Genomic DNA, 26,259 nt, shown 5'->3' with positions numbered 1-26,259 from the left:
CAAATCCAAGCAATATACAAATCTGTTTGAACTTTTATTTTTCAATAGACCTTTATAACTCCTCTGTATATGTGAAGGTCTCACATTCAGCCAGGAATATGCAGATGACTGGGATTTTCTTCAGTTTCTACAGAGTTTATGAATGACCTTGCACATTCACTCAGTTTTCCAGTTTGGCAGTGATATGTTAGAACTATCAAGACCTGTCATGACTAATTCCACAAGTTCCCTTGTTAAATTTCTAGCTAGTCTAGATAGTCTGTATTTTTCAACAGCCAGTATTGCTACCATGGGCTACTGCAGTGTTCAGTTTTCCTGATATTTACCACCAAAGTCACTATCATGTTCAACATCTCTGAGCATGAGGTTTTCACATGTGCTGCTCCAAATGAAGTTGGCCCTCTCCAGTGGCAGCAAAGCTGCTGATTGTGTGGCATTAGATTCATGGAAAGGGAGAAGAATCATGGAAGGTTTTTTAGAAGGCTTTTTGGAAGGATAAATAGAAATTACACAGAGAAGACATGGCAAGCAAGGACATTCTAGGTAGGGTCACTAAGAAAAGTGATAGTATGGTGAAATGTGATTTTAATTTCCTTTTGCATCTTCTCCCTTACCTACCAACTTAGATTCTTCATGCTTTGCACCCAAGATTTATTGTCTGATTAATATTTGTTAACTCTTCTTAAAGTATTCATGGAATTTTTTTAATTTAATGTAACCGAGAGTTCATGCCAACACCTTTTTGAATCTGTCTTCCTCTTACAAGAGGATACTAAAACTATATTGATCTATGGTTAATCATGATATTTTTGGAGCTTATACTACCACACTTGAAAGACTTAAAGGCTTGGCAGACAGGTGTCCAGAGATAAAGAGATTTAGTACATCTAATTTGTAGCCCAGAGCTCTCTGGTATGACTAGCTGTTGTCATGGCCACAACTTAGTATGCATGACCCTTTTTAAACTTCAGAATGTAGTCTCATAAGCACTGATATAATAAAGAAGCTTGAGCTTTTATTATTTCTTTGAAAAATATAGTTTGTATTTTTTTTCACTGTAGATTTGTATTTGATATAAGTTAATTGAATCTAACAGTAGAAAATGGAGGTAACTCAAGTCTTCTGTAGGAATATGGAACACACTGCATGTTGATTCTTATAAAATTCCTACAAACATTAGCCATTAATCTCCCACCCACCATTACTCACACCCTCCATGCATACATTGACACACTGGTTTCTCCTTAGAAAGATGAATAGGCAGAATTTAAATATGCGAATAGTATACCAAGGAAAAATTTTAAAACAATTGTAGTTAATTTTTTAAAGATTCACTAGGTGCTGAACACTAGACCGCAACAAAACTACATCATTCAATCCTTATACCACCCAATACTATTATAATCCATTTTGTAAATAAAGACAAGTTTCAGAGAATTTAAGTAACTTACCCAAATTTCTGTAACTAGAGAATGGGAGAATCATGTTGTAAACTCAGGCAATCTGAATCCAGAATCCTACCTCCTAACCATCATGCTCAGTTATTTTATACTGTCAGATTGAACCATGCAGAATTGCCATTTTGTAAGTCAAAACAGTTAAATATCAGTAATTTTTATACAATCCAATCGTAGACTATCTTTTATGTTTAAGAATAACATACATGTGCAGCAAAATGTAGTGGGAGCAGCTCTAAATTTAAAGTCCAAACAATCTAGATTCAAATCAAAGCACAAAACATTAGCTGAGCAATTTTGAGCAAATAATTTACCATCTCTGAGTTCTTTACTCATATGTAAAATTGAGTAACAATATTATCTACCCGAATGGAATTGTTATGAAGAGCAATAAAATAATCTAGAAACAGTATGTAAGTGATAAATATTGTTGCTAGTATAATCTGAAAAAAGATTCATATAAATACATCTTGAAACCTTACAATTTCCATATTTTATCAACTGGCGAGAGAGAAGGGTTGGAAACAGAATTAATTTTGTTCCTTGCCACGATACTATGGTACTTAAAGAAAGGTGAAATAAGTAGCAGAATGCTTTCTTTAGCATCTGATCTGGAAAGGTTGATCTGACCTTTGTTGTAACAAGCAGATCAAAGCATTTTTCCAGAATCACACAACTTAAAAAACTTCTTCATGTGATCCTGATGAAATAGCAGATGAATTAGCAGGGCAATATACCTCTATAGCTCATTTCTAAGGTTGTGAAGATAGTGATGTGCTTTTAAAACCAGAAAAAAAAAAGATCATACAAGCTAGAAAAGAAGGTGGAGATTGTCAATAAATATTTGTTGATTGATGGATTGATCTTGAAGGCTGCTGAAAAGGTGACATAAATTCAGATGAAAAGGGACACAGTTTATTGTTAGCAAGAATTGAAGTAAAATGATGAGAAGGAAATTAAGGCAGTTCACTCATTTGGAAACTGGCAGTTGGGAGGAGGACTTTTGAATACAGGGGGATTTGAAAGATTAACAGCAAATAAAAATCCCTTAACATAAGGTTCAATTGATTTATTTCTTCAGTAGCTATTCACAGAATGTCTCTATGGCAAGTCATTATGATAGGTGCTACAAGAGAAAAAGACAAAAGATAATGTCTCATGTAAGAGAACTGTGTATCAAGAAAGATAAAATACAATATAAGGAGCCAACCTTGAGGAAGACCACAACTACGGTATGAGAGGGACTATGTTATGTATGATTAGGGAAAAGGATTAGTGTTTTACTATTAGACTTCCCTTTTTCAAGTGTTAGATACTTGCATTCTTGCCTTCCTCCTTATAGGCACTCATTCTTTAATTTTGTTCAACAAATTTGTATTGAGCATATACTTGCCATCACTAAGTGATGAGAAGGATGAACAAGACAGTCCTCATTTCATGTTATTTCCAGTTGTATAACTTTGGAGAAATCACTTAACTTTAAAAACTTGGCTTTCTTTTTTGTTTTAAAGTTTGTTCATTTATTTTGAGAGAAAGGGTGGGGAGGGCAAAGAGAGAGAGAGAGAGAAAATCCCAGTCAGTCTCTGCACCATTAGCGCAGGACACAACACAGGGCTTGACCTCACAAACCGCAAGATCAGGACCTGAACTGAAATCAAGAGTCTGACACTTAACTGATTAAGCCACCCAGGTACCACAAAAACTTGTCTTCCTTAATATTATAATTAACATTAAAATGTCTCACTCCCAGGGTTATTTTAATTTTTAGATCAACTTATGGTAGTGCCTGGCATGTAGTAGATACTTAACAGAAGGTGGTGGTGGTGGTGGAGGAGGATAATAGTAGTAGTAATTAGTGTTATTGGCCTTTTTGAGGGGGTAATTTAGAGACTAGGGTGATAATTTCCAGGAGATGGTTAAGAAAAATATTTTTGACTCTGTGGAACAGCTTTATGTTGACAGTAATAGAAACTTCCCACATCCCCACGTAGAATGTAGCTCTATGAGGGCAGAGGCTTTGTTTACTTTGCTATCATATTCCTAGGACCGAAGAACACACTACCATAGTACCTGGGAAATTTTAGTCATTCAAATATATATTTCCCAAGTAATTGGGATTTTAATAAGCATAGATTAAAATAAAGACATTTAGTGTGTACTATATGACATTAATGAAGATACCAAAGAGAAAAGTTGCTTTATATAAGCTTCAGCACAGGGGCACCTGGGTAGCACAGTTGGTTGAGCATCCAACTCTTGGTTTGGGCTCAGGTCATGATCTCCCAGTTCATGGGATCAAGCCTTGCATTGGGCTCTGTTCTGTCAGCCCAGAACTTGGATTCTCTCTCCCCATGTCTCTCTCTGTCCCTTCCCTGCTCATTGTGCACACTCTGTCTCTCTCAAAATAAATAAGCATCAAGAAAAGAGATGACTATATAAGCTTCAGCACAATTACTTGACTCAAAAATGTTTTCAGAGATAAGAAGTAAAGTTTGTATCTAGAAAAGTAGATTGAGAACAGCTGGTGGATGTTCTGAAGTGTTCTTTAAGGATAAAGAAAAATTACTTAAAGCTACTTGTACAGCATAATTACATGATAAAAACATTGTTTTTGTAGAAAGATAACTCTCAAAGGATGTGAAGAATCAATTGATACTGTAATATGATACAGACAGAAATATTTTTAGGAAATTATGTTGTTGATCGTAAGAAAGTAATAGTTTATGACTTGAAATGGGATGTTGGTTAGGTATTGATAACAAATATAAGGGACATATATGAAAAGGAGAATTCCCTTAAAGATACAGAGAATAGACTGAAGGAAAAATTAGGCATGATTAATCCTGTCTCAAACTTATTAAGACTAGGGTGACACTAGGGCATTTACTTAGGAAATAAAAGTTGAGTGAGATTGTGTAACAAAAAGGGACAGACCTTGGCAAATGCTCATATCTGGCAAAAAGAAAGAAAACAGATAAATGGAGTGGACAGAGCAGTAGTGAGGAAACCAGGAAGGATATCAACCACTTGACACAAGAAAAGGGGAGTTTCAAGTGGTGGTCACTCCAGAGTGTCAAATATTGCAGCAAAGCAGAGAGGATGAAGAACTGGGAAAAGATAATTGTATTCAAATGTGGGAAAGTGTTTGTGGATTCTCTACTTTTGTATGATGGTGGAATACATAGAAGATGGCAAGATTGAGGAGAGAAATTGAGGATAAAGAACTGGGTGAATTGGTATTCTGCCTTTTACTATAGTTGGATTATACCTAAGAGAAAGAGAAAATAGTCTTTGCTATCTGCTCACATTATCAGCTTTGTGAAGTCTCAACTTACAGTTCAGGACTCTCTATTTGTTTCTCTAAATCTTTTGGCATATGCTTTGAGCTCTTGATTCTCTTGGACATTGCTTATAGTTGACCAAGTGGTTTGTATATGGGGATAATAAAGTGAGCCTGATGGAACAAAAACCTGGTATATCATAATGACTTTATAACCATTGATTGATTGTGTTCTTAACACCATTTACTGCTCTCAAAGAGCATGTTTTAACTTATAGGATATTTAAACCTCCAAAAACAAAACAGTATTCATTAAACTGGATCAAAGTGAAAGCATTAAAATCACCTATTGCTACTCCATTCAGCATATGGTGCAAAGCAAGGGAGCAAAGCTGAGAAGAAATGTGCCATTTCCAAATCAGAGGTAAATCCAGTTCTGAACTTACTAAGTACTATTTTTCCTTCATTTCCTTCATTACAGAAGACAACATTTTATAGATATAGATAGATAGATATAGATATAGATATAGATATAGATATAGATATAGATGCATGCACATACACACACATACACACATACATATACTTTTTATAAATGTAAGAACCCTAGATATTTTCCTTAACTTCTCTTCACAAAAATACCGGGAAAGTTTATAACATTTTTTTACAGATAATAAGGTATTTAATAATAATAATTTTCAAAAACCTGTGGTTTCTAATTAAATGAAAAACACACAGTAATTATTGAATGTAAGATCACTTTTCTAGACTCAAAGTTCTGTATTATAAAAGATTAATAAAAAAAGCAGAGGAGATAACAAAAACAAAGGAAAAAATTTTTAAGAATGGAACATATTATAGGATACTGATTTTTTTTCAATTTGGTGGATGTTATGATTTAGCAGTTCACTGAGCTCATAAATTTAATTAAGATTAGAAGTTTTAACATGAAAACACGGTTAACTGATAGAATACATTCAGGTAACTAATAGGAATAGTGGTCTTACCAAAATTAGAATCTTGACTAAGAATATCAATAATTATTTTTACAGCCTATGTTTATTAAAAGTAAGAAGTACTATGATTCGCCTCTTTTCAAAATGTGTTTTTTAAACTGTTCTCATTATAATTGAATAGTATTTCTAAAATAACCAGGCCCACACCTTAGATTAAAACAGATGCTCTACATAGCTTAAAAAATTGCTTACTAAGGTTTTAACCAATATTGACACTTACACAAGTGTGTATAACATGAAAAAAGATGAATTCTAACAGCTTGTAAGTGGCAAAACTGGTTAGAATTCAAGTCTTTTGGATCCCAGAATCAGAGCTTTTTATTTCTATGTGATAATTCCTCTTAATATAAATGGCACAATTTGAAACAGTGGAGATAGTATAGGAGAAGGAATATTAGTTAAAGGAAGTAATGGACAGCTTAGTTGTGTGCCACTGTGTCTAATGATGTTCTTATTCTGGTTAGAGCTTCCCTGTTGGTAGATGGACTCTCACTTTTTCAGTACTTGATTGTTTTTCATCCCTTCAGCAGAGACACTTAAAGTCAAATGTGATGAAAAGATGCAGATGGTTCTTTCTTTTAGATTGAGGTGGAACAAAACTCCTTCATCTTGTCCCCCATTTTCAAAGAGAAAAAGCTATGTTTTATTTCTTCCAAAAGTCTCAGGGTCTTTGAGGAGAAGAAATGGGAAGGTTCTGATGGTAACAGTCTTGAATAGATCTAGGTAGAGCTGATGATACTACCATTTAGTTTCCTCCCTGATGGGGAACCTTACAGGTTAAGGAGAAAGGACATGGCAGGGATACATGGAGGTCAGACAGCAATCAGCTGGTAGGATTTTAGGTTGCCAATTGGGATCTTCAAAGTAGAGAGTAATCGAAAAACCCATATTAAAGTTTGTCAGGTACACCTTGCCCAAAGTGACAGAAAGGAATATGACTAGAGAGTAAAGTCCTGATGCTAGGAGGTCAGAGCAGGGAGGAACCTCAGGGATCATTTGTCTGCATGAGAAAATTCAAGCACCATGACCTGCTCAGGGTTACTCAGCATGTTAAATCACAGAATCAAGACTGTAATGCAGGTCTTTTGACTCTGAGGACAGTGCAGTCTCCAGAAGAGCACTCTGAAGAAGTGGTCCATCTGGCTCCCTCTTCCTTGGTAAACCCATCTCTTCCCTATTCATTCTCATGACACTTACCTGTTAACACATTCAGTTTATACCACCTCCTCTATGAAGTCTTCTGATTCCCTCCAGGTGCAATTGCCTGGTCCCTCCTCTATGCCACCTCTGCTGCTACGGTCTACTGGCATCTACACAGCAGCCATATCACTGTGTTGCATGTTAGTATTCATCTCCCTCTACCAGAGAGAGGTCTTTGAGGCAGGAGCCATGTATCATCCATCTTTGTATCTCTAGGGCATATCATCATGCCCAGCACACAATGGGTTGTGTCAGATTATGTTTTAATTCATGTGTACAGTATTTAAATTAGAAATTAGCAATGCATGTGTATTAAAAATTTCCTGAGATAGAGAGGTAAATGAAAGCCATATTTTATAGGAAAATAAAGTATGTGTTAAAGGCTCCCTATATTTACTTAAAGATGGAGAAGCGTTCAATGACTGTTCAGTTTTCAGAGTTCTCAGGTGACTTGGTTCTAGAGTTTTCTGGAGACCAACTATGAATAAGGCATGATGCCAGAAGCTACAGTGGTGCAATCATGAGTAAGATATCATTGGTATCCTAATGAACATGGCTCTGTAAGGGATACCATGGGAAAGCCTTAGGAAAGTGAATGCCAACAGCAGAGTAATGTAAAGATCAAGACTGAGCAAGACAATGTTAAAAAGAAAATGCAAGAGGGAGCAGGCGCAGATTGGAAGAAAGTCCAGTTCAGGTAATATTCTGAGTGAAGGCTACAATGACCTGATCTGAGAGGGAAAGCTAAGATGATTCTTCTCCTCAAGACAGTACATCTTAGATGGGTTCAGGAAAGAGATGTTTACGTTAAAAAAGCTTTTAGTGGATTTTGTAGAAGAAAACACATTTATTTGCTTATTAAATTATATTTTATATTACTTGGGGAAATTAACAAACATTCAATAATTGATCATATAAATCTTGTGAATCTTGTAGATTATTAATCCACAGCTAGGTAAAATAGCTCTCACTACTGAATACCTACCAAAGACCTACCATTAACGTGTGTAATCTTATTTATTGCTCCCAACAACTTCATGAAGAGAATTGTATGGTATTATAGCTAAGTATAATTTCTTTATCACTTAAGATATGTGTCAAGCATTTTACATTAATTATCTAATTTAATATTCACAATAATCATATTAGGGAAGTACTTGTTAGGACCATTCTACACGGGGGTATTAAGGGTTAGAGAGATCAAGGAAATTGGCTATATTCACATATCTCATTAATACTGGAACTAGGATTCAAAGAGGTGTCTTTTTCTTCCCCCACTCTTGAAATCATGATCTTACCTACTGAAAATAATAGAAGGTACATAGGAGATTCAAGTGTAAGGAGCCATAAAGCATTGTGACATGTTTGCTGCAGCTGCAGATGAAGCAAAGTGACTGGGGCTCTGTCTTGCTCTGGGAATGGCAAGAGGGCATGAAAACCAGCTGCCCTAGTCTCCATGATCGTCACATCCTCTCCCAAAGCAACAGCTTTATATGCAAAACCATAATACTTAGATATGTCTTGCTTACTATGTCATAATTATTTTTAATAAAGGGCAGAATTAGTTCATCATCCATCACATTATATCCTACTAAGAAATCAAATCTATATAAACAGCAAACAGCCCTCACATGTGGCAAGAGTGGAGCTGTGGTTCTAGTCCACCTTTATGTTTCATATATTGGATATCACACTTCTCTGGGGCCTTAGTATGTTTGGTGCCACTTTAAGGACCGTGTGTTTATTGAGAATAGGAATCATATTTTAAATCTCTATTTTTTTCAATACCTGTCACAGCACTTGGCACATGACACATGCTCAAGTATTTTTTATTATGTGGAATTATGTTTAGTTTTTAAGAAGCCAACACTTTGATATTACTCTATAAGCACTTTTTATAATATGTGATATGGGGTTGTATAAAACTTTACTTATCCCAGATTTTAATATGTTGTTAGCTTTAATTAAATTACACATGTGGCAAGAAACAAAATAATTGGAGAAATCATTTCTTAAGGTACAAATTAAATCGCATTAAAATGTGGAATAGTTCATGTGTGTTATTCATGAAAGACCTCTTTTCAGAAGATTAAAAAAACACCTCATTTAAATTATCTGATCATGTGGGCAGTTGGTTGAAGTAGCACTGAAGGGGGAAAAGGGCAGTGAGAGAGCTTTCAAAGTTTATGAAATTATAACTTTAAATACCAAGTTTGAATTTGAATGGGTCACTCTCTTCTGTGTGATGCCAAGAAGGCTACATGCCTGGATCAGTCAGGACAATGTGTGGCATCAATTTGATTTTCTAGCCCCCATAGAAACCTACCAGCTGTCACCACAGAACCATTAGGTTCAGGAAAATGAAATATCTGAAAAAAAACAAAACAGATTTTTCAAAATAGCGAAATTGCCTCTATATCTACAAAAGTGCCAATCCTCTCCCTTTCCTAGTGTTCAAGGTGAGAGGAGACTTTAAGTGATGGTCAGTGCCAGAACCCAATCTATGTAGCTGTCCAGGCCCTGAACTATCAGGTACATAAAACATAACCTGGGTGCTTAAATATCACAGGAAGTATTACCGGTCAAGAATAGCAACAACAAAAAAATGCATGTAACAGAATTCTTTCCAGGAAGAGAGTTTTATGAATTGAAAGACATATATTGGTAAACTGACTGGTCAGAGAGGGAGACCACCAACGCAAGTTCTGACAATAAATTGTCTTTAAGCTCCTCCAGAGGATAATGGAAGCCCATTCACAGCATAGTTTTTTGTTCATTTGTTTTGTTTTTTCCTGGGAATACATAAAATTATGGATGGGAGAAATTACTGTTTATACTTCTTGTCTCTTTAGCAAGCAACCACTCCTCTAAATAAATGTGGAAAAAAATGTTTAAAAATACTGTATTGGTGCACGCATTTGAAAAGTTGCTACATTTTCACGAATGTCACAACCCACTCTTACGTACCTTTGATTAAAATGGAAGTATACTTAGTTGTGCCTTCTATCCTTTACCCCAAGGTCTTTGTCAAGTGAAATTGTGGGATTTCTTGTCTCAGGGGTCTTGAAGCAGAACACAGATCACACTCTTCTAGTGATGAGAAAATAGACACCTCTTAATGGCTTTCCTGAACTCCCCACACTGGCTCTTATGATAACATGTCTTAAATGTTCTCCATTCATGGTGGAAATACAGCCTCAGCTCTTCCAAAAACCTTTCATTCCTTTATAATTTTACCAAATCCTGTTAGAGTCATAAGATGTTTCTTTGCTTTTTTTGAAAATAGTTGAAACACAATGTTACATTCGTTTCAGGTGTACAACATAATAATTCAACAACTCTCTGTTATGCTATGCTCGCCACAGGTGTAGCTACCATCTGTTACCATACAGTGCTATTACCTTTGACTGTATTCTCTGTGCTGTACCTTTTATCCCCATAATTTATTCATTCCATAACTGGAAGCTTGTATCTCCCACTTCCCTTCATGCACTTGGCCCATCCTTTCCCCTCCCTTTCTCTCTGGCAGCCATCAGTCTATTGTCTGTATTTATAGCTTTCATTCTTCTTTTTGTTTGTTCATTTGTTTTGATTTTTAGATTTCACATATGAGTGAAATCATATGGTATTCTTTTAAAAGCAAGTTGACATCCCAATCTAGATGGCATCATCTCTTCTTATGAAGACATTATGGATACTAGTGAATTAAGCAAATTACATTACTTTCTTGGGTTGAAAACTGAAGACCCATAGAGTCTTTAAGCCTCCAAAAGTTCATCTCGCTGACCAGGGATCTTTTGAATAGCAATTAGGATAGGTATCTATAGTGAATGTTGGAACTAAAATCAGCATACATGATCACAGAATTGTTAGGCAAATATTCTGGTAGACTATGAATGACTAGGCACTGTTATGCCACTAAAGGATTTTTGTCTTTTAAGTACTTCCTAACAGAATTTCTTTCAGCCTGAGCCTTTAGATTGTATTATCAGAGACTTGTTTTCCTTTCTTTGAAGTTTTTTTTTTCTCCTCACTTTGCAGCACTTTGATAATGTGAAGGGCTTCACTCTAGAGAAGTCACTGAAGCAAAGAAAAGCTTCACAGAGCCATACTGAGAGAATTAAAACATATCACATTAATTCATCCTTCCTTTCTGTCTTCCATCAACTAAAGAAAGTTATAAAAACAAACAAAAAAAGAATTAATACGGAAACACACACATATAGGGAGCTGGAGTTTTATTTTATACTTTTGCACATGAAGAACAAAAACCTCCATAAAGCTGCGAAAGCTTTCTAGCATCATCAAGTCCTCTTCAATGAGTCATTAACTTGCTGAAGCCCAGAAAATCAAATTTGCTTTAAGGCTGTTTGATAATGTAGTAACACATTAAAATGTGATTCACCAATTAGCTCATGTAATTAGAAAATCAACAACATGCTCTAAGTGGCTGGTGGACACACATAAGTAAAGTCTATTGTCGTTCTTTATAGTTGCTGATTATAACCACACCTTCAGTTGATGACACTGCATCCAAATTCCTTATGGAAAAGAATCCACAAATATCTGTGTTTACAAATAAGATTAAATAAATTAATACTTAGTTCAGTCGGTCATTCTGTCACTCCTTTTTTTTTGTTTGTTTGTTTTCCCCCTTCATCAATTCTTTCTTTCCAGGCTCTGTTAACCAATAGTGCTTCTGGTCCTTATCTTTATAGAGCTCTCAGTCTGCAAGAACTATGTTAAACTCTTCTAAGGAAGGAAAGCCAACTGGTTAAAACCCTGCCAAAATGATGGTTTAAAATCATGGTAGTTAAAAATTAGTCTTTCTAGACAATCCCTAAATACTAATGATGTTGCCGAGACGCATGTAAGAAAAAAGACACAGCCAGCTGAGAATTTTCTCATGCAGAGGTTTTTGCCTGGCTGAAAAGGATTCTGTGATAACAATGGCAATTGAATATCTGTTAGATTATTTTAAAGCAACTCTTCATCTATTGTTTATACACACCTGTTGATGCATAAGGCATATATTATACATTGCTATGTTTAAGCATTTTTCTTTGTAAATTCATGTCAGTGTAAGAGTTTAGATGTTAAAGTTTCTCACTAGGAATTTCACACATTTCCTACTTCATTCTTTTCTTGCTGGTACTAAGGTATATGGGCATAATTACATGGTCCAGGGATTCCTAATAAATATAATGAGGATAATGGGGATGAATTACCTGAGCTTGAGCCAGTAAAAAAAAAAAAAGTATTTCTTATCTGATATGGTTATTCTTAATGCTTTTCTTTGGCAAAATATGATATATGGTTATACTGCCTTCTCCACTGACTTTTTAAGGTCATATTTTAGTGTTCATTCATGGAAATTTTAAAAGGTATTAGGGAATTATTTTCTTGTAACTGTAACATTGCCCCTAGGTTGTTTATTCTTTGTAACCTCACAATGCCTATTTTGTATTGTTCCCTCTGCCGTAAATATCACAAATTCTAAGGAATGCAATAAGCTTTGATTATTTTTGTAGTTTCGCTCATATATTTTATAATAGCTTAGACTATATTTTATTTGGATGAAAACATAAAATCACAGACATTAAGAAAGTGTGGTTTATTCTTAGCCAGTATGAAACTTAACCCCAAACATTATAAAAATGCAGCCATCTCCCCCTCAACATGTATTTAACATTCTTTCTTTTTTTCTTATTTACAGGTCAATGGGACAGAAATTGAATATGAGTTTGAAGAAATTACATTGGAAAGGGTAAGAAAAATCCAATAATTGAAAACCTCAGTCTTGCATTCAACATTCTGCATCCTAATGGATTGTTTTGTGAAATCACACAATTGTGTATTTTACCTTGGAAGTTTCCAACAGGACTCAAAACAAAAATATTAATGAAATGCTTGCAGTGGAGGGCACAGGGACAGACCACATCACCAGAATGTTCCATATGTAAATGGCATTGCCAAGATATGGAGAAATTAATGAGAATGACAGAAATATTCAGTGAGCTAGTATAGCACTTTTTCCTATTGTTTCCATTATTAATGTTTTGCTATACATTTTTAGATACATTACAAAAATTTTCATTTATACATTAGTAATGCTATCTCATAATTACCATTACCATGCATTTTTTAGTTTAAAAAAACAAGCAGTGCATTTTAAAACCACCTTCCCCATGGAAAAATATGCAGCAATCTTTCATACCTCTGCAAGTTTGTTATTAGGTCCTTGGCAGGATTTGACAAATAAGCAAAATTCTGTGTAACAACCCTAATATATAAAGATAGTTAACAAAACAGTAAGAAGGCCTAAAACCGCCTAGAAAAAAAATGACCAAAAGCATTAATAGGACATTCATCAAAAAAGAAAAGACCAATAACATATGAAACTTGTTCAAACTTATTAATAAACAAAGAAAACAATGATGCTAAATGATTTTTGTCTGTCCAACTGGCAAAATTTTAAAGGAAGGTTAATACTCATTGTCACGGAGTGGGCCTGGAAATTGTTACAACCATTAAAAAAAGCTATTTGGACAAATGGATCAAAAGCTTTAAAATGAGCACCCTTTTTGACTGAGAAATTATAAGAATGCAGAAAGACACAAAGAATATTCATATTGGTATTGTTTATAACATTGCAGATTGAAAAAGACAAGTGTTTAGTAATACATTATTATATGTCCAAATAATAGAAAATGATATTAAATTACATTATAATAGTATTTTTTAAGACTATTTAACTACAAGAATGGAAAGCCTAACTAGGTTATCTTATTAAATTAAAAAAATTACATTTCATAATGGCGTTTAAAGTATAATCCTATAAGCACGAACATGAATAATTTGTGTTCATGAGAATATACATAAAGCCTGGAAGGATATGTGCCAAAATGTTAACTCTTATTAAGGATTTTGGATAATTTTTAGTTTCTTCCTCTTGTTTATATTTTTTCCTACACATTCCACAATAAACATATAATTTGCTTATAATAAAAAATAAAAATGTAAGTATTTTTCTAAGCTTTATCATTCAAGTATCAATTCAGACTCTAGACCTGCACTTAAATTTATATCTTCTTTTAAGTTTACTGATTATGCACTTTCCTGAGTCAGGGAATTTTTCATTCTTAGCCTAATTTTTATTGAGCATGAGTGGTTTCAAAAGGAAATTTACATTAAAAGTTAAGTGTTTGACAGATGTGTTCTTTAAAACTTCCATTATGAACTTTGGTTAAATTTTAATGACATGCTAAATGAAGAAAAATAAGGCTTAAGGAAAATTAACCCAAATGAAAAAAAAGAACACATTTCTCCTACTAAATCACTAATCTTCTCCCTAGGACTGGCTATATAATTTGCAAAGCACAGTGTAAAATGTAAATGTGGAGCCCTTGTTTAAAAATTATTAAGAATCAAAAAAGATAGTAAGAGCCCAACATTAAATGTCATGTGACCCTTCTTAAATGCAGGACCCTGTTTGCAAAGACCTCTCACTCACAGAATCAACCCTTCTCTCTCCCCACACCCCGACACTAAATATGACATCATTTTGTTACCCTGGTTTTATAGGTTAGAAAATCAAAGCTAACTTTGGTGTGACGTAGAACATTCAGTGGGAGTCAGACAGCTGTGTGTTCTAGTCTACATTTTGACACTTCCTTGCTTCATGACCTAGTGTGTCATCTCATCTCAGTCACTCTGAACCTTGTCACTGCCATTAACAGCACTCCCTCCCAAAAAGCTCTGTCAAGCACTGTCTTCATTGAACACCACCACCTTCTCTCCGTTCTTATCATCTATTCCAATACCCCCAACTCAGAACTTCTTCCAACTCCATTGGGACCTCGAATCATAGATTTACCTTTCCTCTCCAGTTTTCTCCAGTTTTCATCTTTTGTATGCCCACCCACCATACTCCAAGTCTTCCTGTCACACACTTTTAACATTTCATCTCCTCTCTCCCTTTCTGTGTTCACCCAGCAAAGCCTCAGTCCTCCATTCTCAGCACCTGGGCAAAGAATGGGTCCACAGAAGCACTCCTTCATCTCACTTGAAACATACAGCTATTGATTTCAAGTGAACCTTCAAAGCATCCTAATAATTCCTATACGTTTTTAGAAAAATCACTTTCTCATTCTCTGGGACAATAGGTTCACAACTTACTTGGTCTCCTCAAATCTCAAACACCTCTCCCTCATACTCAGTCTCAGCTGTTGACCTCTCTCCCTGTGTCCTTGAGAAAATCCAAGCAATCAAAGAAGACCACCTTACTTTCCTACCACCAGGTCTGTTAGTGTGCTCTCCCTGTTACAATGGGAGAATGTCCCCTGCTCCTTTACTAGGCCAGCCCTTCGCTTGTGACCTGCACTCCATAACCTCTTGTCCATTGAAGGACTTTGCTTCTATAGTTTTCTCCTCTCTCTCTCCTGCAATATCCGATGCTCTCTCATGTTTTCCTGGATATACATATTACAGACATGATGTAATCTCTCTCATTAAAAGAAAAGAGTCCTCTAGCAATGGAGTCCTAAAAGAAAAAGCAAAACAAAACAAAATGTCACTTTCCCCAATGTTCTCCTTCTATTGTTTCATGATTTTATTTTTCTTTACCAAAAATAGAGGAAAGTTGTCTGTTTTCAATAACTCCAATTCATTACTTCATTTTCCTATTTTAAACTAGTTCATGTTTGCATCCCCTCAGTGGCCCTAAAACCATCTTTATCAAAGTCTTGACAGGGTCCATCTTGTTAAATGCAAGCCGCAGTTCTCTGTCCTGAGTTCTCAGTAGCATCTGATGCAGCTGTCACTGCCTCCTTCCCTCAAGATGATAATTTCTTGCCTTGCAGAACAAAACATTTCTCCTACTTATTCACCATCTCATTGGTACCCTTAGTCTCCTTGTTAGCTCCTCCTATAAATATTGGAGCATTCCAGAAACCCAGTGGACAGGCCTCTTCTCAATCTCTCCTCATTCCCTAGTGATCTCATCCACATGCATGGCTTTAAATACCAATTGTCAACTGATGATTCCCAAATCTGAGTCATGACCTCTCCCCTGCATTCCAAATGTAAACAGCTAACTGTCCAGTTGGCATCTCTGCTGAATATCAAGAAGGTCTTCTGAATTTAGTATATTCCTAACAGAATTCATGATTTCCCTGCACTCCCTACCCTTGGGGCAAAAACGACTTCTAAACTAATATTCCTCATCTTAGCTAATTGGCTCTATCATTTTCCTTATTATTCAGCCACCCCCCCCCCCAATCCTCTAGGAGTCTTGCTTAATTGCTCTTTTTCCCTTGGCATCCAGAGCAAGTCCTACTAGTGCTACCATAAAAATATATTTCAAAATCAATCAAATTTTACCATTGACCCTGCTGAATTCAAATCCAAACTAATATCATCCCATGCCTGGACCACTTCAGTAGTTTCCACTTTTGCCCACTCCTCCTCAAAGCAGCCAGAGTAATCTTTTTCAAAAAAATAAGCCAGATATACCACTTTTATTCTTACAATTCCACTCATTATCATCACCTGCAAAACCTTATACACTCTGACCCCTGCTTCTCTCTCTGACATTATGCCCTCACCACCAACTCCTATAACGTTTCACTGTAGCCATATGTACTTTCTTGTCATTCCTCCCCAAAGTCAGTCTTTTCCTACCTCAAGGTCTTTAAATATGTTATTCTGTCTTCTTGAAATAACCTCCCCTTGGATCTTTACATGACTTGCTTTTTTCACCATTTAAATATGTGCTCAAATGTCTCAGAAAAGTCTTCCTTGCACACCCCATTTAAGTTAGTACCAGCATCCCCCTTACACTTTTTTTCCCATTTTCATAGCTTTATTACTTTTTTAAATGTTTATTTATTTATTATGTGTGTGTGTGTGTGAGGGAGAGAGAGAGAGAGAGAGACAGAGAGAGAGAAAGCACGTGTGCAAGTGGGGTAGGGGCAGAGAGAGAGAGAGAGAGAGAGAGAGAGAGAATTCCAAGCAGGCTTGGCACTATGAAGTGCAGAGTCAGACGTGAAGTTCTAACTGTAAGATCATGGCCTGAGATGAAATCAAGAGTTGGATGCTTAACCAATTGAGCCACCCACATGCCCGCTTTATTACTTTTTTAATTGCACTTACCAATATCTGAGATTTATGTTATTACTTTGTTAATATCTATCCTGCTTCCTAAATATATGCTGTATGCAAATACATAGTCATTTCTGTATCCAATTTGCCTAGAACACTGTCTGGAATATAGTATGTACTCTGAATATTTGATGTATGAATGGATTACGCCAATGCTCTAGCACTGCAAATGCAGTGAAGTAAAGACACATGGCCTGCATTTGAATCTTGGCTCTATCACTTACTGGTTGAGTTACTTTGAGCTGAATACTTAACCTTTCTGGGCTTTAATATTCATACCTGAAAATGAAACTAAAGTGTTTATAATTTTCTCCTAGGGTCTATGTGATGATTAAATGAGTTAATATAAAGATTTAGGACAGCATGTATAGATGCTATTCTTAGCATTTCCTTTGTGCTAATATGGTAGTTCTCATAAATGTTATTTATTAGGATCAGGAAGGAAGCTTAATAAAAACATAGCCTACTAGTCTCAGTGATCTAACAAGTCTCATTAATAAGAATTTCTCTCACATCAGTTTTTTTCCAGTTACTTTGTTAAATATCAGACATCCAATGATTAAGAAGTTATGGATCTTGCTATAAGAACTTACAGCTTCTACTTTTTCTCCATTTAAATCTAACATTTAATTTAGTAACAAACTAGTCACATTTATGTGACACCTCTATGAAGTGGATACATACATCTCTATGAAGTGGATATTGCCAACTCCATTTTACGTATTAGGACACCGACGCTCCGAAATTAAATAACTTGTTAAAAGTCACAATGTTAGTAAGGGATGGAGGTAGGATTCAGACCTATGCCCAACAGATACCAGAACCTAAACTCATTGCCACTGAGTTAGATTGCCCTCAAAATTAAGTTCAAGTGTCATTTCCTCCAGGAAGCATTTCTTGACTTTCCCTCTTGGGCAAGGTCCCCTTATTATAAATTAATACAAGTAGAGAACTTCTCACACTAAATGATGAATAAAATATGTCTTTTCCACTGACCTATGAATTCCTTGATAGGAGGAATTTCATTATAGTGTTCTCTATATTAGCATGATGATTTAAAAAGTAAAAGGGAAGTTACTGAACAATTTCGGGAAAAGTTGATGACTCCTCTTCCTCTGTAGCATCATTGTTCAGTGCATTGGCCACTTGCCACACATAGTGAATTCCACAAATGTCTAATGTTCATTTATTTGTCAAGCACAGTCCTGGGCATTGTCCTTGTTTCATAGCATTTTACAGCCTGGTAGAAAACACAAAGAAGTAAATAGGCATAAACCATGAAGAATAGCAGAGTGCTGTGGATACCTGGCCCAGAATGGAGTACTTCCTTGAGGCTTTATACCTGAGCTTACTTAGGAAAGAGGAGAAGAAGCAAGCCATGGAAAAGGGAATGGAAGAAGAAGGTCTCTCAGACAGGAAACAGCAGATGCAAATGTTCAAGAACCCCTGGAAAAATAACATCCTCAAGGCACTGCAAGTAGTCCAGTCCAGTAGTCCAGTTGAGTCCTCAAGGCACTCACCTTGAGGTAGGGCTTAGAGGGAGAGACCAGGCTGGAGTGTGGGAGAGGCTGAGAACATAGATACTTTAGATAATATACAGAGGGCTTTAAATTTTATCCCAAAGGCACTGGAGAACATTTGAATAATTTTAAACAGAGAAGTAACAAAATCATATTTGTGTTTTAAAAAGATTACTTTGGCTGTGTTGTTGGGTGTACATTTCATAGGATGCAGGAGATAATTCAGGAGATAGTGCCATTTAAGACATATAATTTAATGGCTAAATTCTGCCAATGGTGATGAATATGGTGATAACATATTCAAAATATGTGAAGAAGCACCTGGGTGGTTCAGTCAATTAAGCGTCCAACTTCAACTCACGTCATGATCTCGTGGTCCTTGAGTTTGAGCCCCATGTTGGGCTCTGTGCTGACAGCTCGAACCCTGGAGCCTTCTTCAGATTCTGTGTCTCCCTCTCTCTCTGCCCCTTCCCCGCCTGTGTTCTCTCTCTCCCTCTCAAAGATAAATAAACATTTAAAATTTTTAAAAAATATGTTAAGGATGTTAAAAGAACATATTCTAATGCTTTTTAATATGGGAAATGCCAGAAAGAGCAGAAAAATCAAGGATACCTAGATTATAATCCAACAAATTCCTTTCAGTAGTACAATCTGGGTTTCTCAGCATTGGCCAACTGTGATATTTCATATCTTTCTGACACCATGGGCTCTTACGACAGTATACTCAGCTATAAAAGTAGCTGAGTATAAAGTCTATGCCTCTAAGTGATTTATCCATTATTCATGCATGAAGTTAATAGGTTATGTACCCCCAGTATGACTTCTATCAAGAGAGGCTAGTTTATCCGGCATGGATAATAGATTCATCATGGCTTTATAACCCTAACCATCATGCATGACTACAATTTAGCAGAGATATTGAAGTGACTATATGACTATCTGCCATCTCCTCTGACCCATGCCCCCAGCCTCCAAAAACAAAAACAAAAACAATAACAGTATCATTTGGAGTACTGTCCTGACAGCCGCAGGATGTATGATCATGGGATATTATTTGAATGTTCCATCTGATGAGTCAGGGATATTCTTTTGCAATTAAAAAGAAATCAAAAGATCTGAGCTATCTTCCTAAATGTACAGCAATTTGTAGGGCAGAGTAAAGTGACTGATTTATTGTACCCTCCAAATTCCTATAGAATTTGGGTATAAGGTGGATAACATGGGGATTCTGAAAACAGTATTTGTGAACTGCTGGGTAAAACCCATTAAGAGTTGTCTAATGGACAACAACTGATGGACCCTCTAGATTCATCCAGGTTTCAAATGAATTGGAAAATCATTGGATGTCTGAATCACTTAGGCCAAATAAATTTCTCTCAAATTTTTGAATTTTAATGAAGATGAAGAATACCAAATTCAAATAGAATTAAGGATCTAATTACTTCAAATAACATGGAAGCTGTGGGTTTCTAAATTCCTGATTTTTTTCTGTGTCTCTGCAACTTTCTCCCATTTAACATAACGGGAATAAAAAGCCAGAGTCCCAATGATATTTGTCATCTGTATATATATAGTCATCTGTAGCATGGTCTTATTCTAGTCTAGTTAAATATTTTTAATAATAGGTACATTTCTTAAATGACTTACAAATTTTATATATTCAATTATCAGTGTATATTTTAAGTGTGTTTGAAATATAAGGCACAGTGTATACAAATAGTATGTGCATAGAAACCATTTAAACATAAATGTGTATTTAGTTATAAACAAAAATATTTACTTAATATGTATGAATTTTGTTCAGACTTTATTGGCTTGGTGGAAAATACCACAAGATTTATGGAACAGAGTAGGTTTATATAAGCACTGGAAAGGAACACGGTCTTTCTACTCAGAACTTACTTTGAATCCAGGATCAGCCACTTTCTATGTGACCTTGAGCAAGTTACTTAACCTATTAAAGCCTCAGTTTTCTCCCTAATGAGTAAGATACTAATATCTATCATATAGCATGTGGTGAAAAATAGAAATAATATATGTATAATGCATAAAAGAGTTAATGGAACATCATAGGTGTTCAATATTATTTGCTATTATAAAATGTGACATGCACACATACACACTTATGTAGGCTTTATTTTTTTTTTCTAAATTGTTTGTTTATTTTTGAGAGAGAGAGAGAGAGGCAGAGGGAAAGGGAGACAGAGGATCTGAAGTGGGCTCTGTGCTAACAGTAGAAAGCCGGAATGCAGGGCTTGAATTCATGAACTGTGAGATCATGACCTGAGCCAAATTTGGATGCTTAACCAAGTGAGCCACCCAGATGCCCCCATTTTTTTTTCTAAGATGTCACTGTTCATGTAAGTTCAGGCTATGATTCTGAGGCTAGGTCAAGTGACAAATGCATGCTTCCTCTTTCCCCTGTATGTGTGTGACTGCACTTATGGTAAATGATAAGCTTCTTAAGTGATCCCCCAAATGTACATATATCCAATTATCCATGTATTCTTCAAGCACATCAAGCACATAAATGAAGCCTGCCTTTAAGTTTGCAGCCATAGCTTCCTGTAGAATAACACAGTACTGTTTGTAGCTCAGTTCTTTGTTAACTAACAAGAATTTAGTCCAGGCTAGACAAGCAGTTACAGTGTATTCTTTTGTTTTCAATTTCTTCAGATTATGATATTTGCTACAGATGTTTTGATACCTCCACAAAATCTTGCATTCCCATAATCCCCTACTTCCAATCTCTACATGTGATAAAGTGGGCAGCTATTGTTGCATCCAAAAGAGCTGACAGAAGGAACATCTTCCTTTAGGGAAACGGCTCCTTTCCCCATTCTAACCATGTTGTTCTGGGCACAACTGCCAGTTGTCTGGGGACAACTACCACACAGTCGATTGGTCTAGAGCTATGAATTGGAATTACCTGGTAAGCCAGTAAAAAACAAAACTGGTACCTGAGCCCTACCCTAGGCTAAATGAGTAAGAACCTTGGGAGGGTAGAACATGGGACATCTTTATTTTGAAAACATTCTGAGTAATTTCATGCACAGTTGAGGGGTTGACACGTGAACCAAACTGAGCCAATAAATGTGCTCCTCAGGATTTTTCACACTAAAGTGTGGAGTATGAAGGGGTGTGCTGCAGTACAACTGTGGACTAAAGCTGGAAGAGGCAGGAGAGTGGCCAGTTGCCTTCTGGGCTTCCTGCCGTTTAGAGTAGGCTTATCTGAGAAAAGGAGGATTCCTGAGAGAAAGCTAGAGACAGAAGAAAGGGAGAGAGAGAAGGAAGGTAAGAGAGAGAGGAAGAGGGAGAGGGGACAATAGAGGGAGAAGGAAGGAAGGAAGGAAAGAAGGAAGGAAGGAAGGAAGGAAGGAAGGAAGGAAGGAAGGAAGGAAGGAAGGAAGGAAGGAGAGAACAAATAAACTGGTAGCCTCCAATTTAGGTGGGTCCTAAAGACAAAGACTCCATTCCCTATCCAATGGCTAACTGAGTCTTCACTTACAGTTCAGCTATCACTGTGCTCAAGTTATTGAGTAGGTCATAGGTCATGGCCTAGGCTCCTCTGGCCATAGCCCATTCTCAAAATAAATATTGCCTTGCTTTCATTCTTTACCTTTTCTAAATTCTAGTCCCGTCTCTCACCACTAAGGTAGAGTCATAAAGCAAAGCTCTCAACTCAAATAGTGCTGGCAGGTTGCAGTAAACCTTAATACCCCAAAGCTTGCACATACCATCTCCTTTAAAGTAACCTATTACTGTGTTCCAACTACCAGAAATAAAAAAGCAATAAAAAAAGTGGCAGGTAAAAAGAATGGCCAGTGACAGGTCTATGAATTTAGGTTTCTACTGTCTAGAAACTTTTCTGATTTGGGAATGAGTAAGCTTCAGTACATGTGGAAAGTGGTTTGCAGTATTAACTACTGGACTCAGATGTCAGAAAAAAAACTGCGAGAAATATAGTTTACAGACGTTTGAGGGGTCATTAATCTAACTTTTCTTTAAATGTAAGCACCAAAGTCTTGGGATTGAGGAGCTCCTGGTAAACATACCTCAAAGGACTGATTTAGATGAATAGGCACAAACTACATTTAGCTGAAATTCAGCTGCTGACTCCAACCATCTCCATTTTTCTTTATAAACTCCCAGCTGAGTTATCTCCCTTCTTTCACCTCACAAACCTTCTGTGACCAAAGTATTAACAAGTGCTCCCTTCTTGTTCATTAGTCTGGCCTCAGTGCCCTCACATTGTCTAAAGTGGCCAATATATTTTCTTCTGTGAACCACTTGTTATGCTATTATTACCCCCCCAATCTTTCTTTGACATGGCCCCTGATTATTATAAGCACATTTAATGCTAGTGTAATGGTACTTCTAAACCTAACATGTTTTACACCGAATCCACAATGGAAAGACTTACACAGAAATGACAAAACTCTATTATTCCCAAGTTTAGTTTTCTAACTGGAGTAGATCCATCTCCAAGACTTGTATCAACAAGATATGGATGGTTAAGAAAATTTTGCTAGGAAAGCTCTCTCTTGGGGTGCCCCAACTGTTCAGGAGTATGGTGGAGGTACTGGAAAGCAAAGGAGTAATACAGGCTACCAGAAATCACACGTGGGTCACTAAATAACAGATCTTGAGAAATGGTAAAAAAACTAGGTCTTATGGTACTCACAACTGAACAAACCCTAACTGATGTAGCTAGGGCAGCAACAAATAAAGTATCAGTAGATCAACTTTTAGGCTAGCAGCAACAATAACCTCAGTCATTCTTAGTGCTTCTCTTCCCAGCCACTTCAGCCATCTCCAGAATTACCCCACAGTTCTATGTCCTTATACAGTGACAAGACAACCTTTAACTATATTAGTCAGTTTTCTGCACAAGTAACTGCTACAATATCCATTACCCTTTTCTGCTATACCTTTCCAATGTTGGTTGGACATTTGTTGCTCTCCATTTCATTCTCTTTACCTTTTCCATTTTGCTAAATGTCCAGATTTTAGTTCAGATATCTACCTCTGCCACACAGTGCATGTGGTTTGATGGAAGCTAAGGTGAATCTTAACTCCAGGGGTGGATTCTTACTGATGTAAGTGCGTTAGCACATCCTACTGCCCTGACCTCCATTGGGTGATATGCAGCTTGATGATCCAGTGCGAAGTGAATTCCATGATTCTTACTTAGGATTCTGAGACAGAAACCCACCCTATTCTATGGGCATGAAGTGAGGAAGTCTGTAGCTCAGATAGTAGCATGGAGCCATTTATGGCTATGAGAAGATTCCAGCTTCAGATTGAAAGAGGATTTTAGATGGCAGAGTTGATAAATGGGTAAGTATCAGTATTGGCAACATCTTGAGTCAAACCACCTTTGAGGCACCCCTTCTGATTTCAACCCTCCATCTCTTTACCTCACCCTACAATGAAACTTGTTTTAATGGAGAGAAAGCAAAAGGAAAAATACAGGGAGAAGAAACAAAAACACTAGTAATATCTCAAAACAGAGATGCACAGGAGAAAAACTGGTAGTTGAAAAATCTGAGAAATGATTATAACCAGTGGGTTTAAAAGTATATATTTTATCTACTTAGCTTAATGAGCTTGATACATTTTTAAACTTTCAAATGATCTATCCCTTGGAGAAAAGGGATGCATATGCTATAAAAATATTCATAGGCATTGGAACCTCTGCAGTGTATTACCTAGTTTTTAAGCTTAAAATGTTCAGGTTGTATAGACTCTGCATAAATTGAACAATGCACATTTAGTCATTGAGAAGAATGTCGCCTTGCATTTAATTCAGGATCACCAATCAGGCTTTACTGATCCTAAAATTGTTCTTCACTCTCTTACCATTTTTGCTTGACAAGCTCTTCCTAAAAACCCAGTTCATGTATTACCTGCTCTGAAAAGCTTTGTCAGATTCTCTCAGTTATAGTTAGCCTACCCATCCTTTTTTCACCTCAGGGCTTTCTCATTATCACCTGTGCTTATATTGTGTCTGCCTTCTTTGTAAATTTCAAGGCCCTCAAAGGCTGTAATGTTTCTTGGTTTAATCCTCTTTATTTGGAATCTGGCTGTTTTGAATCACTAGAAAGAACTACTAGACCACTAGCTGAATCATTAGAAGAATGATTTAGTCTTCTGACAAGAGATAGAGGATAAGGATATGTATCCTTTTTTTGTGTGTGTGTGTGTGTGTGTGTGTGTATATATATATATATATATATATATATATGGTTTTTGTGTATATATACATGTACACATACATGTTTTTTATGTGTGTATATATATATACAAACATATATAAAAATCTGTACACATACAAGGTTTTTGTATATATATATGTACACACACATGTACATATATACACATACAAGGTTTCTGTATATATATATATGTGTGTGTGTATCTGTACACATACAAGGTTTTTGTATATATATATATATATATATATATATATATATATATACACACACACGTACATATATATACAAAAACCTTGTATGTGTACAGATTTTTATATATATTTTATATTTTACATTATATACTTTATAATATACATTACATATATTTCTTTCATGTATTTATGTGTTTATGTTTGTCTGTAGGTAGATAAATAGCATCCTCTTTGTAAGCTGAGGCCAATGCTCAATGCTCTTGTTGGTGCTTGTAGCAATAGCTGCTACAAAAAAATATATCAATTTCTATCATTTATTAAAGTTTGAACCTTACGTGCTAGTCTCTATGTGATGGTTATGTCATATCCTAACAATTAGGTCATTACATAAGTTTTAGAGCTTCCATTTTGTAATAAGCAGATTGTAGTTCAAAGAAGTTAAGACATTTGTCCATGGTCACAAAGCTAGCATTTGGCAGAGCTGGTTGATATTTCTTCCGTGATATGTGGTGCTACCACATAGCATGAAAAATATGGAAGGCTTTCTGGAGTAAAACACATATTCTCTGACCAGCAGTAATATATTCGGACTGCCTTTAAGGCTTATACATTTATCAAAAGGAAACATTTAGCCAAAAGGCAACAGATCTCAGGTTAGCTCTGAAACCAGCTTCAAGAGAAAGACAAAGACAAAACAGAAGACAAAGTCAGTGAATAGAGATGTATTATTTTTCTTTAGGATTATATCTTAATATTTGAGAAATAAACCAGGCTCATCCCTCCACCCATTCCCTGCATCTGCTTAAACTGCTTAAAGCTCTGTAATGCAACCCAATTCTGGGGAAAAACAGCAACAAAAATGACATCATGTCTTGCATATTTAGCCTTCTTCTAATTCAAAAAAAGGAAATCCAGTTCAACCAGTGCTCCACTTGTGTTTTTGAAATCTTCCTCATGAAAATATACCCATGTTTTCTGAAGCTAAAATTGATGAGGTTGTTAGCTCTACTATACATGCAGTATTCTTGCTTCATCATGTGATATAATGTATATATTATAATGCGTTAAATGCATATGGTATGATATAATGAATATATTTTATCATATCTTAATATCACTGTTATTTTCAGAATATTTTTCAGATATTTCATTTCATCCTTCATACTTCTCTGTGAAATAGAAAAAGAAAACATGACACTCCTCATTTGCAAATGAG

General features: G+C 36.0%; 1 protein-coding gene across 17 annotated transcripts in view; it reads left to right on the top strand.

Annotated features, from left to right (window-relative positions):
• The window catches only part of DLG2 (discs large MAGUK scaffold protein 2), a 2,057,646-nt gene that overhangs the window by 1,414,378 nt on the left and 617,009 nt on the right, over nt 1-26,259 (top strand). For all 17 annotated transcript variants that reach the window (XM_053202597.1, XM_027039894.2, XM_053202582.1 and 14 more), the window contains one exon: nt 12,670-12,720. In XM_053202597.1, coding sequence (XP_053058572.1) covers nt 12,670-12,720 — 51 coding nt within the window. The remainder of the gene's footprint in view (nt 1-12,669; nt 12,721-26,259) is intronic.

Source organism: Acinonyx jubatus, chromosome D1, assembly GCF_027475565.1.
Source record: "Acinonyx jubatus isolate Ajub_Pintada_27869175 chromosome D1, VMU_Ajub_asm_v1.0, whole genome shotgun sequence".
In the NCBI taxonomy this organism is placed as follows: domain Eukaryota; kingdom Metazoa; phylum Chordata; class Mammalia; order Carnivora; family Felidae; genus Acinonyx; species Acinonyx jubatus.
Note: the sequence above shows the minus strand (reverse complement) of the source record. Positions and strands in the feature narration are given on the sequence as shown.